The sequence below is a fragment of the Nerophis lumbriciformis genome, linkage group LG12 (assembly GCF_033978685.3).
Source record: "Nerophis lumbriciformis linkage group LG12, RoL_Nlum_v2.1, whole genome shotgun sequence".
Taxonomy (NCBI): Eukaryota; Metazoa; Chordata; class Actinopteri; order Syngnathiformes; family Syngnathidae; genus Nerophis; species Nerophis lumbriciformis.
The window spans coordinates 525,781-547,177 of record NC_084559.2 but is presented as its reverse complement, the minus strand read 5'-3'; the positions used below and the strand labels follow the sequence as shown (position 1 = coordinate 547,177).

The following is a 21,397-nucleotide window of genomic DNA, read 5'->3' as shown; positions in this document are numbered from 1 at the left end:
CAGTGAAAGTCAAAAGCAGGAAAAAGGCTCGACAACAAAAGCTGCCTCAGTGGTTCACTCACTGAGGCTGTTTGAAAGAATGACAAGTTAATGCCATTTCCCCCAAGGTTAAAAAAACAAAAAAACTCATTTTCCTTTTGATAATGGCCTCGCTTTCCCTGCATTGAAGGAGTCCTTCGCCCCCGAGAGCTGAGGGCTGCAGAAAGCCAAGGGAGACCTTTAGCATTCCCAGGCCCGTCTAGTCCAATCACATCCATTTTCACCACGGGGTGACTGATTTGGCACTTTAAAAAAAATTAAAATTGGAAATCGGCGAAAAGAAAGATGGAAATCAATCAATCAATCAATCAATATTTATTTATATAGCCCGAAATCACAAGTGTCTCAAAGGGCTGCACAAGCCACAACGACATCCTCGGTACAGAGCCCACATAAGGGCAAGGAAAGACTCACAACCCAGTGGGACGTTGATGAGAATGACTATGAGAAACCTTGGAGAGGACCGCAGATGTGGGTGACGCCCCCCCCCCCCTCTCTAGGGGAGACCGAATGCAATGGGCGTCAAGTGGGTCTGACATAATAGTGAGAGTCCAGTCCATAGTGGATCTAACATAACAGTGTGAGAGTCCAGTCCATAGGACTGAACTTTCACACTATTATGTTAGATCCACTATGAACTGGACTCTCTCACTATTGTGTTAGATCCACTATGGACTGGACTCTCACTATTATGTTAGATCCACTATGGACTGGACTCTCACACTATTATGTTAGATCCACTATGGACTGGACTCTCACTATTATGTTAGATCCACTATGAACTGGACTCTCACACTATTATGTTAGATCCACTATGGACTGGACTCTCACACTATTATGTTAGATCCACTATGGACTGGACTCTCACTATTATGTTAGATCCACTATGGACTGGACTCTCACTATTATGTTAGATCCACTACGGACTGGACTCTCACTATTATGTTAGAGCCACTATGGACTGGACTCTCCCTATTATGTTAGATCCACTATGGACTGGACTCTCACACTATTATGTTAGATCCACTATGGACTGGACTCTCACACTATTATGTTAGATCCACTATGGACTGGACTCTTACACTATTATGTTAGATCCACTATGGACTGGACTCTCACTATTATGTTAGATCCACTATGGACTGGACTCTCACACTATTATGTTAGATCCACTATGGACTGGACTCTCACACTATTATGTTAGATCCACTATGGACTGGACTTTTACAATATTATGTCAACCCCACTCGACGTCCATTGCATCCGGTCTCCCCTAGAGGGGGGGTTACCCACATATGCGGTCCTCTCCAAGGTTTCTCATAGTCATTCACATCGATGTCCCATTGGGGTTGTGAGTTTTTCCTTGCCCTTATGTGGGCTCTGTACCGAGGATGTCGTTGTGGCTTGTGCAGCCCTTTGAGACACTTGTGATTTAGGGCTATATAAATAAACATTGATTGATTGATTGATTGAAAGAACCTGAGCGGGCCTGTTGGCTAAAACCGAGCCAGATTAAGTCCTGGCCGTCTGGGGACTCAATGAGGAGGCCTGCACGCAAGCTACAGCTAAGTGTCTTGAATTTTCTCCTCCCCGTCTAGTCTCTGCCTGTGGTCTAACCCCTCGTCCTACCCTGTTATGTTACAGACCACAAGGGCCAGACTGAAAGGGCGAGCGTTGGAGGAGCAGAGGGGGGCCAGCGCTTACCAAGCGAGGGGTTGCCTAATCCTCCGAAGGCACTGCTTGAAAGGTTGCTGAGGCCGCCAAAGGAACTGGAGCGACTGAAAGGATCTGCAAAATGCCAAACAGGGATTAGCGGAAAAAAAAGGGGAGGGGAGGGGGGGGGGGGGAGGCTGGCGGGCGGCGGTCACAACCACACCGACCCATTCCACTCGGCTTTTTCTTACAAGCCAGCTTTTTTTGTTTTGTTTAGCGCTGCCAGCCCCGACTCTCCGCCTCCTCGTACTACAGTGGCCAAGCCTCTCAGCCGGGGTGTCTGTGACCCTGCAACCGGTGTTAGTGCGACTACGCTGCTTAGTGGCGACGGGCGTGCTGGGAATGAGCAGAAAATGGACCGTCTGAAGGCAAAGGGGGGCCGCGGGGGACAGAAAACATGTTCACACTGGTCATAATGTTCACCGTACGGGGGGGAACACGTTGCTTTACCCAGCGTCCACAGGGGATCAAAACACCTGAAGTTACCCTAACCCAGGGGTCGGCAACCCGCGGCTCCGGAGCCGCATGCGGCTCTTTGATCACTGTGATGCGGCTCAGCAGCTTACTTGCTGAACCCCCCGATTTTCCCGTGAGACTTCCGGATTTCAGTGCCTCTCGCAGAAAACTCCCGGGATTAACATTCACCGATTTTCACCCTTACAGCTTTAATAAGGGTGTGCCATGATGGTACAACATTTGACGCCCTCTACAATCTGTATTAACAACGTGCCAGCCCAAAACTTGTTATACATTAAACATCTTCTGCTTGCACACGTACGTGACAGCAAGGTATACTTGGTCAACAGCCACACAGGTTACACTGACGGTGACCATATAAAACAACTTTAACACTCTTACTAATAATGCGCCACACTTTGAACCAAAACCAAACAAGAATGACAAACACATTTCGGGAGAACATCTGCGCCTTAACACAACATAAACACAACAGAACAAACACCCAGAATCCCATGCAGCCCTGACTCTTCCGGGCTACATTATACACCCCTGCTACCACCAAACCCCGCCCCCACCCCAAGCCTGCTCACTCACACATCAACCCCCCCGCCCCACCCCCTCTCTCTGTGCGTCGGTTGAGGTGGGCGGGGTTTGGTAGCGGGGGGTGTATAATGTAGCCCGGAAGAGTTAGGGCTGCATGGGATTCTGGGTATTTGTCCTGTTGTGTTTATGTTGTGTTACGGTGCAGATGTTCTCCCGAAATGTGTTTGTCATTCTTGTTTGGTGTGGGTTCACAGTGTGGCGCATTATTAGTAAGAGTGTTAAAGTTTTTTTTTATACCGTGACCGTCAGTGTAACCTGTGTGGTTGTTGAGCAAGTATGCCGCAATTTTTTTTTTAAATTTTAAATGAAATAACACTGCATACAAAGTTTTTTTTTGCTTTGTGCTATGCTACTCAGTGGCCTAGTGGTTAGAGTGTCCGCCCTGAGATCGGTAGGTTTTGGGTTCAAACCCCGGCCGAGTCATACCAAAGACTATAAAAATGGGACCCATTACCTCCCTGCTTGGCACTCAGTATCAAGGGTTGGAATTGGGGGTTAAATCACCAAAAAATGATTCCCGGGCGCGGCCACCGCTGCTGCCCACTGCTCCCCTCACCTCCCAGGGGGTGATCAAGGGTGATGGGTTAAATGCAGAGAATAATTTCGCCACACCTAGTGTGTGTGTGACAATCATTGGTACTTTAACTTTAACTTTAACTTTATAAACCAGGGGTCTCAGACACGATGCCCACACCTTTTTATGGAATTTTTAAGCTGGTGCGGCACGCGGGTTTTAAATGAATGGCGCTTGTCAACGTCATGCGTGCCGTGATGGTACAGCATTTAGCGCCCACTACAATTAGCGTGCCTGATCAGCCACACGTTGTATGGAGCTTCCGCTTGCTCACGTAGGTGACAGCAAGGCATACTTGCTCAACAACCACACAGGTTACACTGACGGCGGCGGTATAAAAAAAACTTTAACACTCTTACTAATAATGCGCCACACTGTGAACCCACACCAAACAAGAATGACAAACACATTTCGGGAGAACATCTGCACCGTAACACAACATAAACACAACAGGACAAATACCAAGAATCCCATGCAGCCCTAACTCTTCCGGGCTAGATTATACACCCCCGCCCACCTCAACCGACGCACAGAGAGGGGTGGGGTTGATGTGTGAGGGAGCAGGCTTGGGGTGGGGGCGGAGTTTGGTGGTACAGTGATGGCTGCCTGTGTCTTTTAGAGTCCATTTTAAGATTATCTTACTCGTTTTTAAATCCTTACGTGGTCTTGCCCCACCTTACCTCTCTGAGCTGCTCCATCTGTATGCCCCCACCCGGTCCCTCAGGTCAGCTGATCAGCTGATCCTGGAGGTACCCAAAACAAAGCGCAAGCTCAGAGGGGACAGAGCTTTCTCTGTTGCGGGTCCCAAACTCTGGAACGATCTCCCTCTCCATGTGAGACAGGCCCCTTCTTTGGCTATTTTCAAGACCCTTCTTAAAACCCATTTTTATTCACTGGCTTTTAACCCAGCAACTGTTGAACTGTTTTTAGCTTTTAACTTTTTGAACTGTTTTTAACTTTTAAACTGTTTTGATCTAACAAACTGTTCTTAGGGTAATTTATATTTGCTTTTTAATTGTGTATTTTTATTTCTGTTTTAAATGTTATTTTTTAGTCTGTCCTTTGCCTCTATTTCTTTGTGGTGTACAGCCCTTTGTTTTTCAACTGTGCTTGTTTTTAAAGGGCTTTATAAATAAAGTTGGTATGGTATGGTATGGTAGCAGGGGTGTATAATGTAGCCCGGAAGAGTCAGGGCTGCATGGGATTCTGGGTGTTTTGTTCTGTTGTGTTTATGTTGTGTTAAGGTGCAGATGTTCTCCCGAAATGTGTTTGTCATTCTTGTTTGGTGTGGGTTCAAAGTGTGGCGTATTATTAGTAAGAGTGTTAAAGTTGTTTTATATGGTCACCGTCAGTGTAACCTGTGTGGCTGTTGACCAAGTATGCCTTGCTGTCACGTACGTGTGCAAGCAGAAGATGTGTTGGGCTGGCATGTTGTTAATACAGATTGTAGAGGGCGCCAAATGTTGCACCATCATGGCACACCCTTATTAGAGCTGTAAGGGTGAAAATCGGTGAATGTTAATCCCGGGTGTTTTCTGCGAGAGGCACTGAAATCCGGAAGTTTCACGGGAAAATCGGGGGGGTTCAGCAAGTAAGCTGCTGAGCCGCATCAGAGTGATCAAAGAGCCGCATGCGGCTCCGGAGCCACGGGTTGCCGACCCCTGCCCTAACACTACAAAACCCTACAAAACACCTGAAGTGTGTGAAAGAAATATACATCTATAAACAAGTTATTGCTGTGTTTAGTGGGACAGACAAAAGTTAAGTTGGAGAAAATGTGTTAGTTTATAAATCAATTCATTTGGTAGCAAATGCGTCTCGGACCGGTCCCGGTCCCCGGACCGGTGGTTGGGGACCGCTGATTTAAACGACTGGAAGGTGGATGTTACTCCGCTTGCAAACAAACTCTTCAAGTCCAAATATGAACGCTACACAGACGTGTGTTGAAACAACAATTGGGACAAACTCACAAGGCGTGTCAGAAAAGTTCCAGAACCCCGTTGTGGGTTCTTGCCACAAGGCCAGACCATCAACGAGCAAAGTGATGCAGCAGCGTTTGCTGGCCTGCTAGAGTCCAATGCACTAAAACAACACACCTGCTCACGATTCCTTGAGCATCCGAGGAAAACATTGGTGTGATGCAGCAAACCTCCCTGCTCACCCGGCCTGGAGCTAGGTGATTGTGTTCTATTTCCCAAACTCATCATGTGTACCAGTGACGTGCAGGTTATTCATGGAAAGAAAAAAAATGTAAAAAGAAAAAAAATTAATTAAATTGTTATATGTATCCAGTGATTATACTATAAAGTTATTTTCCATTTAACTTCACCAGTTTTACATTATTTTTATTCAAAATCGCTGAATTTTCACATTTGCCGTTCAAATACTGAGAAGAGACGGTGCGGTGAACAGCAGCCAGTTGAGGCACGTCACTCAGTGCCTCAACATGGATTCCGGACTCGGCTAACTGCTGGCCTGCTGTGCAGTGAGACTGTATTGCTATATGAACTATATTATACATTTCCATAGTTTAGTTAGCTGAGGTATATAATGTACAGTGTATTTTGTCAACAACTGTATGTGTGTAACGTATTTCTTGTGCTGAGCGATCATAAAACGGCTGCAAAAGACGCACTGGCTGAGGCTCCAGTAGCTCCGCCTCCTGCACCCCCGCCGTAGAATTGTTAAATCAACTAAAGCCCACACTTAAACTTTCCACGTGCAAGATTGAATCTATTTAAAAAAAGTTATTTCATAAGAAGCCAAAAAGTGCAAAAACAATAATGTTCGTGTTGGAGGAGTTGTGAATGACTGCAGGGCCACAACATTAGGTACACCTGCAGACTGCAGGCGTACCTAATTCACAACTCCTCCAACACGAACATTATTGTTTTTGCACTTTTTGGCTTCTTATTAAATAACTTTTGTAACCTATTTTCATGGGCTTTCCACTTTGTGATGTTAAGTTCCTGTTATGCGCTGTTATACAGTATATGCCTCGAGCTCTTATTTTGAAGGCGCTAAGAGCGGAAGTGATGACATGGGGTTGAGCGGAAGTTTTTGAAAGAAGGTAAATAAAGTGGTCCTCGTGTAAACTGGAGCCTCCGTGTTTGTTATTTTGTAGTTTCATACAGTATAGGCGACATTTATAAACCCTCGGTTACACTTTTTTAAATAGATTCAATTTGCACGTGGAAAGTTGAAGTGAGGGCTTTAGTTGCGGCGCATGGACTTAATTTATAAGTAAAGGAAAGACCATAATAACGTTTTTTTAAAATTAAATGTGCTTTTTTGTGTGCTACAGTTTGTATGTGTAAAGTTAAAGTTAAGTTAAAGTAGCAATGATTGTCACACACACACTAGGTGTGGTGAAATTTGTCCTCTGCATTTGACCCATCCCCTTGATCACCCCCTGGGAGGTGAGGGGAGCAGTGGGCAGCAGCGGCGCCGCGCCTGGGAATCATTTTTGGTGATTTAACCCCCAATTCCAAGCCTTGATGCTGAGTGCCAAGCAGGGAAGAATGCTGGTATGAGCTTTTAAACATAACCCGTTAACTGCTGCCAATCAAATGGTGAATAAGATACTCTTTAGGGTTCATATGTTTGTAAATCTGACTGTGATGAAGTCAGTGCCTCACCAGTCATGAACCTCACCGCACGTCACTGATGTGTACCCTGTTTGAACTCGGGATGGGTACCGAATTGGCTACTTCCATAGGCACTGACCAAATTTCGTCTGCTGATTCACGTAAAATCAAATGGTTTCTTAGTTTGATACCTTTGTTGCACTTGACGTATTGGTCGGTCGCGGACTCACTTGGCGGACTAAGCCAAACTGCCCCTCGGTAAAGTTGCAATTTTTCATGCCGACAAAGCAAGTATCCCTGATAGAAAATGCTGGAATGTAAAGTAAAGGTAAAGTTTCCAAAATGCAAATAGGATAACACTTTTATGTTAAAATACTGAACAGATGTTTACCTTATCCCAATAAACATCTGTTCAGTATTTGAACATAAAAGTGTTTGATTGTGAGGCATTAAAAGCCACAAAATGCAACGGGTCCATCAGACCCACAAACGCCGGCTGAGTAACAACAATATGAACGTTGCACGGAAAAATTCTCTGCCAGTTTCTGCATCCCACAGGGATTCTTCTTTTGTGTTTCTGCACTTGTGGTTCCCACACAAGGTTGCAACATTGTTTGTCAACACTGTCTGCTCTCATTTTCTCGCACATTTGACCCTCTGATGTTCTGTGTACTGTCGGAGGCAGATATTTACATATATCCGAATTTAAGTTGTACTTCTTCCATTTCTCAGCTCGTGTTTTCCATTTCTTCTCTTGATGCTCTGTCAGCAAGTATACTGTGTGTGTTAACCTTGAGTTCTTTGGAATGTGTTTTGACTAGCATTTGTTTTGTCTACAGAGATGGGACGAGAGAGAGGGTGGTGGGATCGGGAAGACAGACCATTTTGGGAGGCGCAATAGAATGTTCTATGGTTAGACTGGTCTCAATCTATGTATATTGGCAAAGCTTTGAGAATATACAACAAAATACCTATTCTGTCTCTGGTGGTTTTTCAACTCAGCTTTAAGTGTCGGAAAGAACTTGGGAGCGAATTGTGACTTGAATTCCCTGGGAGGAACAACTGGTCCAAAACGCAACAGTACCTACACTCTGTCCTCCTCCTGTCTAGGCCTGCCGTGTGTGTGTGTGTGTGTGTGTGTGATGTTTACCTTATCCCAATAAACATCTGTTCAGTATTTGAACATAAAAGTGTTTGATTGTGAGGCATTAAAAGCCACAAAATGCAAACGGGTCCATCAGACCCACAAACGCTGGCTGAGTAACAACAATATGAACATCACACAAGGGTTAAATTACACACTCTTGTGAGTTCATGAGTGGCACGGTGTGAAAGGGATAGAAAGGAAAAGGAAATAATGACAATTTTTTTTTGGAACAAGGAATTACTTACACTTACCAGCCAAATGGCTAGGAGGCAGGAACCCACTGGGGTGGGGGGCGGGTCCATATGGAGAGGGCGCTGGATGGCCTGAGCCTATCAAAGCAGAGAGGACATTAGGATTGTTATTTTACAATCCAAAAATGTGCTTCGGTTTATGTAACTGGGTGATTCCACTGTTCAAAATTAGATATGCATATTTGGGTTTTAATGACATAGTCGATATATGGTGCAAATTGTATTGGAATTCTAGCACAAACAATGTTGTCCTCAAGGCAGCGTAGCGTTCAGGCTCGGGGCTAATGTCGCTCCACGAATTGAAGCCGCTACTAAATCCCAAATTCTCGCCTCCATGTCGGAAAATGAATTATATTTCTTTTAGGTCGTATTATCACTGGATGACTTGTGTCATGACGGGGTTTTCGCTTACTCCCAGGAAGGCAAACGGACGACTCCGGACAGGACTTGCAGGTAGGGACGTTATTTAGTTTTAAGAAACAATCAACGAGGTACAAAACAGAAAACAACTATCGCACGCTGAAGCTAAGGCAAAAACTTAGGACATGAAACGATAGACATGAGCCTCACGATACTGTGGCATGAAACAAAGACGAAACTGTGGCATGAAACAACTAGCATTAACTGTGGCATAGAACAAACACGAAACTGTGGCATGAAACAAAGACGAAACTGTGGCATGAAACAACTAGCATTAACTATGGCATAGAACAAACACGAAACTGTAAACTGTGGCATGAAACAACTAGCATTAACTATGGCATAGAACAAACACGAAACTGTGGCATGAAACCAATACGAAACTGTGGCATGAAACAACTAGCATTAACTATGGCATAGAACAAACACGAAACTGTAAACTGTGGCATGAAACAACTAGCATTAACTATGGCATAGAACAAACACGAAACTGTAAACTGTGGCATGAAACAACTAGCATTAACTATGGCATAGAACAAACACGAAACTGTGGCATGAAACCAATACGAAACTGTGGCATGAAACAACTAGCATTAACTATGGCATAGAACAAACACGAAACTGTAAACTGTGGCATGAAACAACTAGCATTAACTATGGCATAGAACAAACACGAAACTGTGGCATGAAACAAAGACGAAACTGTGGCATGAAACAACTAGCATTAACTATGGCATAGAACAAACACGAATCTGTGGCATGAAACAACTAGCATTAACTATGGCATAGAACAAACACGAAACTGTGGCATGAAACCAATACGAAACTGTGGCATGAAACAACTAGCATTAACTATGGCATAGAACAAACACGAAACTGTGGCATGAAACCAATACGAAAATGTGGCATGAAACAACTAGCATTAACTATGGCATAGAACAAACACGAAACTGTGGCATGAAACAAACACGAAACTGTGGCATGAAACAACTAGCATTAACTATGGCATAGAACAAACACGAAACTGTGGCATGAAACCAATACAAAACTGTGGCATGAAACAACTAGCATTAACTATGGCATAGATCAAACACGAATCTGTGGCATGAAACAACTAGCATTAACTATGGCATAGAACAAACACGAAACTGTGGCATGAAACCAATACGAAACTGTGGCATGAAACAACTAGCATTAACTATGGCATAGAACAAACACGAAACTGTGGCATGAAACCAATACGAAACTGTGGCATGAAACAACTAGCATTAACTATGGCACAGAACAAACACGAAACTGTGGCATGAAACAAAGACGAAACTGTGGCATGAAACAACTAGCATTAACTATGGCATAGAACAAACACGAAACTGTGGCATGAAACCAATACGAAACTGTGGCATGAAACAACTAGCATTAACTATGGCATAGGACAAACACGAAACTGTGGCATGAAACTAATACGAAACTGTGGCATGAAACCAATACAAAACTGTGGCATAAAACAACTAGCATTAACTATGGCATAGAACAAACACGAAACTGTGGCATGAAACCAATACGAAACTGTGGCATGAAACCAATACGAAACTGTGGCATGAAACAACTAGCATTAACTATGGCATAGAACAAACACGAAACTGTGGCATGAAACAACTAGCATTAACTATGGCATAGAACAAACACGAAACTGTGGCATGAAACCAATACGAAACTGTGGCATGAAACCAATACGAAACTGTGGCATGAAACAACTTGCATTAACTATGGCATAGAACAAACACGAAACTGTGGCATGAAACAAAGACGAAACTGTGGCATGAAACAACTAGCATTAACTATGGCATAGAACAAACACGAAACTGTGGCATGAAACCAATACGAAACTGTGGCATGAAACAACTAAGACGTACGTAGTCCAGGCATGAGGCAAACAACTAATGACGCCAGGACGACTGACTGGCAAAGGCAGGCTTAAATAGTCCTCTGATTAGACGCAGGTGCGCGTCCCGAACACCAGAGGCAGGTGAAAATAATAAGTTGCCATGGTAACTAAAACAAACTCAGGTGTCAAACAGGAACTAAAAGAGTCCAAAACTAACAGAACATAACAAAAACATGATCCGGACCACGGATCATGACAACTTGAGGATAAGGTCCTGTATAGATCAAAGCTGGGGGTTGGGGGGGGGCAATGTGTATGTGTGTATAAATGATGTATACACATTAGAGATGTGCGGTTTGCGGGCACAACCGCGGAGTCCGCGGATTATCCGCGGATCGGGCGGATGAAATTTAAAAAAATTAGATTTTATCCGCGGGTCGGGTCGGGTGGTTGAAATAAAAAAAAAATTGATTTTAAATAGATTCAGGCGGGTGGCAGTTAAACCAATTGGGAAATATATATACATAGTTAAATGTTGTTACCCACATACGAAAAACGAGCAGGCACCTGCTGCATATGCCACAACAGAAGAAAAAAAAAGAAAAGAGATGGACACTTTTACGGAGCGGAGAAGGGACGCCTCGCCGGGGTCCGGGACCGAGGCCCCTTCCCCCGAGAGGGCCCCACCGGGAGCCGTAGCTGAGGCGATCCGCGAGAAGGGCCCGACGCACGTCCAGGGTCACCACCGCGCCCACCGCACCGACACCCCGCCTCGTCCGCCTTCGCCGCGGCCGGTGTCACGCGCAGCAGGTAAGCAGCTTACCTGCCCGCCACCCCCGTGGCCGGGGGCCGGTAACAGGGGTCACTCCGCGCGCTCCGCCCGCGCAGCTTACCTGCCCGCCACCCCTGTTGCCGGGGGCGCGTAACAGGGGTCACTCCGCGCGCAGTGCGCTCACGAAACGGGTGGGGCTCACCCTGGTTCATATAGACAGCAGGACGGTGGCCATGGAAGTCGGGACCCGCTAAGGAGTGTGTAACAACCCACCTGCCGAATCAACTAGCCCTGAAAATGGATGGCGCTGGAGCGTCGGGCCCATATACCCGGCCGTCGCCGGCAGCGAGACGCGCTTGGAGGTGCGCTCAGCGCGGCTCCCATATGATTGCGCACTGGTGTGCGTCTGGGTCGTGACAGCGTGGCACGCGAATGTCTGCACTGCATTGGATCAGTCGCCTTTCTTTAACAGGCAAAAGCTTTATAACCTCACTAATGCCTTGCATCGTCTATATTAGATATATAACAACGGGCGGGTGCAGTTCTGATGGTGGCGGATGGTTGACGACTTTCTGATGCGGTTGCGGATGAAATAATTGCCTATCCGCGCATCTCTAATACACATTTATCTGTAAAAATCTGCTGTACAGTATGTGTGTTTGACTCCCTTTTTTTCCAGGAACATTAATACCAAAAGTCACATTGTCCCGGAATGGAATTTTCCAGTTTTTTACTGAATGGAACACCCAAAATGTGCATGAAAATAAAGAAAGGGGAATTTACAATATTAACTATGACCAATAAAACACTGAATATTAACAACATATGAACGTCGCTCTTCTTTTACATGGGATTTACAATATTAACTATGAACAATAAAACACTGAATATTAACAACATATGAACGTCGCTCCTCTTTTACTTCTCAGACCAGTCCAATGACTCCACATACATAGTATGTCCTAATGATGTCTTCCTATTGATATCCCTGACACCCCTCCATCTCATCCAGGTGCTGAAAGACCCCACTGACCTGTTGAGAAGAGTGGCCGGGCAAGGTCATGAGGGTACGGGAAGCCCGGGAAGACGCCCGGAGCTGGGGGACGGCTGAACAGGTCTAGCTTCCCATTCATGTCCAGCTTGTGGGGGTCCAGCTGCATTTGCTGTGTTTGAGCAGGGAACACACAAGAAGAAAGGAAGTTAGGGCACCGTTACAGAGAAACCCAACATTGGTTTCATCCGAGCTACATGGTTCAGAAGAACTTCATGTCTCTAGCGATGACCTCGGGGAACATTTGAAGTGTGTAGCACTTGGCTTCATCGTAACCACGGTCCATGTGTTGTTTCTTTTAATGTTAATAAACTCACAATGTGGACTCTCACACTATTATGTTAGATCCACTATGGACTGGACTCTCACACTATTATGTTAGATCCACTATGGACTGGACTCTCACACTATTATGTTAGATCCACTATGGACTGGACTCTCACTATTATGTTAGATCCACTATGGACTGGACTCTCACACTATTATGTTAGATCCACTATGGACTGGACTCTCACTATTATGTTAGATCCACTATGGACTGGACTCTCTCACTATTATGTTAGATCCACTATGGACTGGACTCTCACTATTATGTTAGATCCACTATGGACTGGACTCTCACACTATTATGTTAGATCCACTATGGACTGGACTCTCACTATTATGTTAGATCCACTATGGACTGGACTCTCACACTATTATGTTAGATCCACTATGGACTGGACTCTCACACTATTAACTAGATCCACTATGGACTGGTCTCTCACACTATTATGTTAGATCCACTATGGACTGGACTCTCACTATTATGTTAGATCCACTATGGACTGGACTCTCACTATTATGTTAGATCCACTATGGACTGGACTCTCACTATTATGTTAGATCCACTATAGACTGGACTCTCACTATTATGTTAGATCCACTATGGACTGGACTCTCACACTATTATGTTAGATCCACTATGGACTGGACTCTCACACTATTATGTTGGATCCACTATGGACTGGACTCTCACACTATTATGTTAGATCCACTATGGACTGGACTCTCACTATTATGTTAAATCCACTATGGACTGGACTCTCACTATTATGTTAGATCCACTATGGACTGGACTCTCACACTATTATGTTGGATCCACTATGGACTGGACTCTCACTATTATGTTAGATCCACTATGGACTGGACTCTCACTATTATGTTAGATCCACTATGGACTGGACTCTCACACTATTATGTTAGATCCACTATGGACTGGACTCTCACTATTATGTTAGATCCACTATGGACTGGACTCTCACACTATTATGTTAGATCCACTATGGACTGGACTCTCACTATTATGTTAGATCCACTATGGACTGGACTCTCACTATTATGTTAGATCCACTATGGACTGGACTCTCTCACTATTATGTTAGATCCACTATGGACTGGACTCTCACTATTATGTTAGATCCACTATGGACTGGACTCTCACACTATTATGTTAGATCCACTATGGACTGGACTCTCACTATTATGTTAGATCCACTATGGACTGGACTCTCACACTATTATGTTAGATCCACTATGGACTGGACTCTCACACTATTAACTAGATCCACTATGGACTGGTCTCTCACACTATTATGTTAGATCCACTATGGACTGGACTCTCACTATTATGTTAGATCCACTATGGACTGGACTCTCACTATTATGTTAGATCCACTATGGACTGGACTCTCACTATTATGTTAGATCCACTATAGACTGGACTCTCACTATTATGTTAGATCCACTATGGACTGGACTCTCACACTATTATGTTAGATCCACTATGGACTGGACTCTCACACTATTATGTTGGATCCACTATGGACTGGACTCTCACACTATTATGTTAGATCCACTATGGACTGGACTCTCACTATTATGTTAAATCCACTATGGACTGGACTCTCACTATTATGTTAGATCCACTATGGACTGGACTCTCACACTATTATGTTGGATCCACTATGGACTGGACTCTCACTATTATGTTAGATCCACTATGGACTGGACTCTCACTATTATGTTAGATCCACTATGGACTGGACTCTCACACTATTATGTTAGATCCACTATGGACTGGACTCTCACTATTATGTTAGATCCACTATGGACTGGATTCTCACACTATTATGTTAGATCCACTATGGACTGGACTCTCACACTATTATGTTAGATCCACTATGGACTGGACTCTCACTTTTATGTTAGATCCACTATGGACTGGACTCTCACACTATTATGTTAGATCCACTATGGACTGGACTCTCACACTATTATGTTAGATCCACTATGGACTGGACTCTCACTATTATGTTAGATCCACTATGGACTGGACTCTCACTATTATGTTAGATCCACTATGGACTGGACTCTCTCACTATTATGTTAGATCCACTATGGACTGGACTCTCACTATTATGTTAGATCCACTATGAACTGGACTCTCACACTATTATGTTAGATCCACTATGGACTGGACTCTCACTATTATGTTAGATCCACTATGGACTGGACTCTCACTATTATGTTAGATCCACTATGGACTGGACTCTCACACTATTATGTTAGATCCACTATGGACTGGACTCTCACTATTATGTTAGATCCACTATGGACTGGACTCTCACACTATTATGTTAGATCCACTATGGACTGGACTCTCACTTTTATGCTAGATCCACTATGGACTGGACTCTCACTATTATGTTGGATCCACTATGGACCGGACTCTCACTATTATGTTCGATCCACTATGGACTGGACTCTCACTATCATGTTAGATCCACTATGGACTGGACTCTCTCACTATTATGTTAGATCCACTATGGACTGGACTCTCACTATTATGTTAGATCCACTATGGACTGGACTCTCACTATTATGTTAGATCCACTATGGACTGGACTCTCACACTATTATGTTAGATCCACTATGGACTGGACTCTCACACTATCATGTTAGATCCACTATGGACTGGACTCTCACTATTATGTTAGATCCACTATGGACTGGACTCTCACACTATCATGTTAGATCCCCTATGGACTGGACTCTCACTATTATGTTAGATCCACTATGGACTGGACTCTCACTATTATGTTAGATCCACTATGGACTGGACTCTCACTATTATGCTAGATCCACTATGGACTGGACTCTCACTATTATGTTAGATCTACTATGGACTGGACTCTCACACTTTTATGTTAGATCCACTATGGACTGGACTCTCACTATTATGTTAGATCCACTATGGACTGGACTCTCACTATTATGTTAGATCCACTATGGACTGGACTCTCACTATTATGTTAGATCCACTATGGACTGGACTCTCACACTATTATGTTAGATCCACTATGGACTGGACTCTCACACTATTATGTTGGATCCACTATGGACTGGACTCTCTCACTATTATGTTAGATCCTGCATGGACTAGAATGAGTAATTGTGACAAATATAGACAATTAAGTTTCGATAAATGTAGGAATGACTATTGAAATATGTTTTGATGATGAACAAATCACACTACAGTAAACAGTTTGACAACCAACTCAGTTATCGCCCTCATATACCCGTTTCGGAATTTTTGAGTACTTTAATTCTTACAGATGAAATTGGTATATGCTGAAGTGAGGCACAGGTGTGTCTTGTGTCAGGTGTGGCCATCTACACTAATGCATGGCAGCCGACTGCCATCGCTATAAACCAGGTGTGGAGGGGGGCGTGGTCTGCGGGCCTGCCGCGGAGCGGAGTGTGTAAGGACCGGTGAGTAGATAGCCCAGCTGGGGCTTGTTATCTAATCACCTGTCGCCCTTATTAGCAGCAGCCGGAACGAGACATGTTGTTGGAGTTAGAGAGAGAGAAAGACACACGCTGGAGAGCACAACGGAGAGCAAGAGAGACTAAGACTGAAAAGTCGAGTGCGGTTGCCGCAGAGAGGACTCAATAAAAACATTACTGTAACCGGAATACCGGGGCTCTCGTGCCAGTGTGTGGTGGTCAGGGGAACCCACGGCAGAGCACTGCCACACCAGGGTGGTCCAAAGCATGTACAGTAGATTGTTTTAATGGCCCTCAGCATAATCTAAAAATACAAAGAATTAATTACTAATTAGGTATATAATTATATATTAGACTAATTTGCTTTGTCACCGCATCCTTCGATTGTTCCGTATGCTTTATTCCTATTTTTATTGAAAAACTTGCTCAAAATCATCATTATCACTAAAGCTCAAACTCTTTAAGATGTTGAAAATGGTTTTATTTTTTTGTCCTTTTGTTTTCCTGCCATGCAAATGAACCAAACCTAGACCTTAAAAACAAAGTACGTGAATGTAGCGTATTATTATAGTCATAATTAGTTACTAGTCATAACATTTCAACTCATTTTGATTTCATATGTCTTTTTTTTTTTAAACGTTACTGTAACGCCGTTACTTTCGGCGGTAACTAGTAATCTAACGCGTTATTTTTGATATTCAGTAACTCAGTTACCCTTACTACATGATGCGTTACTGCGTTATTTTATTTTTTAAATTTTTTTTATGTAGTATCGGCTAGAAACTGAGAATATCTGAGTGTGTTTTATTGGAGCGCTGCAGAGGAGCTGACGGAGGGGGGGGGGGGGGTGTCTTTGTTTACTAACAAGACATCATGGTGAAGCCGAAGCCGAGTTTCTTAACATGGAGATATTCTCACTACTTTTCTTTTGTCGACCACAAAGAAAAGAACATTTTAGTTAAATGTAGGTTGTGTCTTGGATCAAAGATCCTATCCTAGCAATTCAAATCTGCTGTAACAGCTACAAAAGCAACATGCTTCGATGAAGCTAGTAAAGAGAGCATACTTTCCAACCCTCCCGGATTTTCCGGGAGACTCCCGAAATCCCGAAAACCTCCCGGGACAAATTTTCTCCCGAAAATCTCCGGAAATTGAGTCCGCTTTCCCACAAAATAAACAGCGTACCTGCCCAATCACGTTATAACTGTAGAATGATAGAGGGCGAGTTCTTGGTTTCTTATGTGGGTTTATTGTTAGGCAGTTTCATTAACGTCCTCCCAGACCCAGCGCGGCAACAACACACAACAACAGCAGTCACGTCTACCGTAAAGCAGTTCGTCTGCCGTAAACAGCAATGTTGTGACACTCTTAAACAGGACAATACTGCCATCTAGTGCATTTGATGAAAGCACTTTTGTGCGTGCCACACAGCAATGCATCATCAGCATTGGTTAGAAAAATAGTGACAGAGAATAGAACAAGGATGGACAATTCAACCCTTAACTCAACAATGAGTAGATGAGTGTTATCTGTGTGTATATGTGTAAATAAATGAACACTGAAATTCAAGTATTTATTTTATATATATATATATATATATATATATATATATATATATATATATATATATATAATAAAATAAATATATATTTATAGCTAGAATTCACTGAAAGTCAAGTATTTCTTGTACATATATATATATATATATGTATGTGTGGGAAAAAAATCACAAGACTACTTCATCTCTACAGGCCTGTTTCATGAGGGGGTTCCCTCAATCATCAGGAGAGATCTCCTGATGATTGAGGGAACCCCCTCATGAAACAGGCCTGTAGAGATGAAGTAGTCTTGTGATTTTTTTCCCACACATACATATATTGCGCTCTACTACGGTATCGAGCACTATTTTTTGGATAACCTTATTAAGACATATATATATATATATATATATATATATATATATATATATAATATGAAATACTTGACTTAGTGAATTCTAGCTGTAAATATACTCCTCCCCTCTTAACCACGCCCCCAACCACGCCCCGCCCCCAACCACGCCCCCCACCTCCCGAAATCGAAGGTCTTAAAGTTGGCACTGAAGGTACACAGATTCTGTTAATTCTCTTATATACTCTTTCATTCTAGACTTCTAGAGTGTTTGATTATCACATCACTCTAAATGTATAGACTATAAAGTTCACAAACATAAAGAGGGATGCTAGTGGGCCAGGCCAATCTTTCCTTATCTCTAAACTAAAACTGGGGAAATGTGTAGAGTGTTCTGGGCTTCAGACATGATTTTATTTCACAATTCCTTGAGAGAAAAAAACGCCTGGTTAGGCTTTGTGTATGTAGTGTGTGCCTTCCTTGCTTTATAGCTATATTGTTATTATGCTGTTTGTTACTTATGTATGTTATGTTGCAGCTATTTAACATAGTTGTGTCAATTTGTTCTGGCCTGAAACAAATTGGCCCTTTGAAACATATCTTTGTCTTTGTGTGTTGTACGTAGACCACATTGCTTAGCAGAGTCCAGTGATGCAAATGCATGTCAAATTGATCAACACATTGTATTATTCTCCAGTGCAATAACAGTACTGAAATGAAGGCTAAAAGGGCATTAAAGGGGGCCTTAAAAAAAAAAAAAATATATATAAGTAACTAAATAGTTACTTTTCACAGAAACGCATTACTTTTTGGTGTAAGTAACTGAGTTAGCAACGGAGTTACATTTGAAATAAAGTAACTAGTTACTGGTTTTCAGTAACTAACACAACACTGCTTACCGCCAGGGCCCACTGTACTATTTCAGTAACTTCAGTGTTTATATGGTAAATTGCAAAAATGAGCCATACATCCATTACTTATTCTCCCCAATTTGTACTTGTTTTATGTCAGCCATGTAGGGGTCATTTTAAAAGAGATAAACTTCACATATTATGATAACAGATTTTTTTATTTTAAATTGGAAAATGAATGTCATCATTTCAGATTATTGTTTAAATATGTCTGGATTAATTTTTCTGTGACAGCAAAACAATTGTCATCTGACGCACCTTCATTTTCTGCTGGTGGTGGTAGATCTGCCACGCGATCTGGACATGCACCGCACACCACTTGCCAGGTTTCTACACATTTAGAGAGAAATTGATGTTAGCCAACCGGGCTTTGAAAAGAGTAAACTAAAAATGGATGCTGGTATAAATAATTTCTGGCCAAACTACAAAGTGGGAACTCATCTTGGCTTTCAACTATGTGCTGGATGGGTCATAAAAATCCCATACTTTAATCCAGAGAGACATGAAATGTAACCTTAAATGCAGCCGTCTGCATTTTTTTGGTCAGTGATTGTTGTGGAATGTTTTGACTTTGTGGCCTGGCCAGAGAAATGAAGCATGATAGAGGAAAGACACAAAGCAGCCACTTACTCTAACGTTTGTCCGGAATGGATCCGTTATCTGTGTGAGAGAGCAGACAATAAATATCACCTATCATCATCATCAAAAGTTTGACAAAGTGGGAATAAACTGATTCTCATCCAGCTGGCTTGTCATGTTAGCTCCTGTCATCTTCTCTGTTCCACCCAAGAATTTCCCAGAGAGACAACAAGGTTTAAACTAGTGAATCACTGTTGAGAAACAAGTCTGCCACCCATTGGTCGCAGGTCTTTGCCTAGACCACGGGTGTCAAACTCATTTTAGCATGGAGGAAAATCTATTCCCACCTGGGTCAGACTGGTAAAAATCATCATAACAACTTTTAATTTTTTTTTTTATTTAAAAAAAAAAAAAATTTTAATTTAATTTTTTTTAAATATATATATTTTTTAATATTTTTAAATATTTTTAACTTTTTTTTAACTTTTTTTTTAACTTTTTTTTAAAATTTTTTTTACCCTAACCCTAACCCTAACCCTAAAAAAAAATGTTAATTGTTAAAATTGTTTAAAAAATTAAAACATTTTAAAATTGTTTTAAGAAATTAATTTTTTTTTTTTAAAAGTTAAAAAAAAAAAAAAAAAAAAAAAAAAAAAAAAAAATTACAAACATTTAAAAAAAATTTAAAAAAATTGAAAATCATTTTTAACCTTGAACATCATTTTTAACCTTGAAAAAAAATGTTTACCTTGAAAATCATTTTTTACCTTGAAAACATTTTTTTTACCTTGAAAAATGTTTTTACCTTGAAAAAAATTTACCTTGAAAATTTTTTTTTACCTTGAAAATCATTTGTTTACCTTGAAAATCATTTTTAACCTTGAAAAAAAAATGTTACCTTGAAAATCATTTTTTTACCTTGAAAATCATTTTTTACCTTGAAAAAAATTTTTTACCTTGAAAAAATTTTTTTACCTTGAAAATCATGTTTTAACTTAAAACATTTTTTTTTTATTTTTTATTTTTTTTTATTTTTTTTTTATTTTTGTAAATTTTTTTAATTTTTGTAAAAATTTTTTTTTTTTTTTTTTAATTTATAAATTTTTTAAAAATTTAAATTTTTTTAAAAAATTTTATAAAAAAAAATTAATTTTTTTTTTTTAATTAAAACATTTTTTTTTTTAATTAAAAAAAAAAAATTTTTTAATTTTTTTTTTAATATTTTAAAAATTTTTTAAACTTTTTTAAAACTTTTTTTAAACTTTTTTTTTTTTTAATCTTTACCCTAACCCTAACCCTAAATACAACTACAACAACTTGAGATTGCTTTCTTTGTTTTACTTTGGCCCAAAATAGAACAAGCATATTCTGAAAATGTACATATCACAATATAAAGAATATAAAGACAATATAACATACATCCATAAACCTGGATGCATTTGCAAAAGTGCAATATATTTATCTGTACAGTAATCTATTTATTTATATCTGCACCTTATTGCTTTTTTATCCTGCACTACCATGAGCTAATGCGACAACAAAAGTAAGTCTAAGTCTAATAATCCACCTGACAAAACACTTCCATTTAGTTGAGAATTATAAGGAAATAAATGGTGCAGCTGCAAAAACATAATTAACAACACACTGAACTTAGACTTTATCTCAGTGTATCTACAAAGCCCTTAAAT

At 41.5% G+C, this 21,397-nt stretch overlaps 1 protein-coding gene across 4 annotated transcripts in view; it reads right to left on the bottom strand.

Moving 5' to 3' along the window:
- Positions 1-21,397, bottom strand: part of LOC133595778 (autism susceptibility gene 2 protein-like) — a 67,263-nt gene that overhangs the window by 10,367 nt on the left and 35,499 nt on the right. For 2 of the 4 annotated variants that reach the window (XM_072914225.1, XM_072914228.1), the window contains 5 exons: positions 19,761-19,790; positions 19,389-19,460; positions 12,484-12,613; positions 8,374-8,451; positions 1,744-1,827 (listed from right to left, as the gene is read on the bottom strand). In XM_072914225.1, coding sequence (XP_072770326.1) covers positions 1,744-1,827; positions 8,374-8,451; positions 12,484-12,613; positions 19,389-19,460; positions 19,761-19,790 — 394 coding nt within the window. Of the gene's footprint in view, positions 1-1,743; positions 1,828-8,367; positions 8,452-12,483; positions 12,614-19,388; positions 19,461-19,760; positions 19,791-21,397 lie in introns of all 4 variants that reach the window. The other 2 variants (XM_072914226.1, XM_072914227.1) reach the window with 2 other exon arrangements.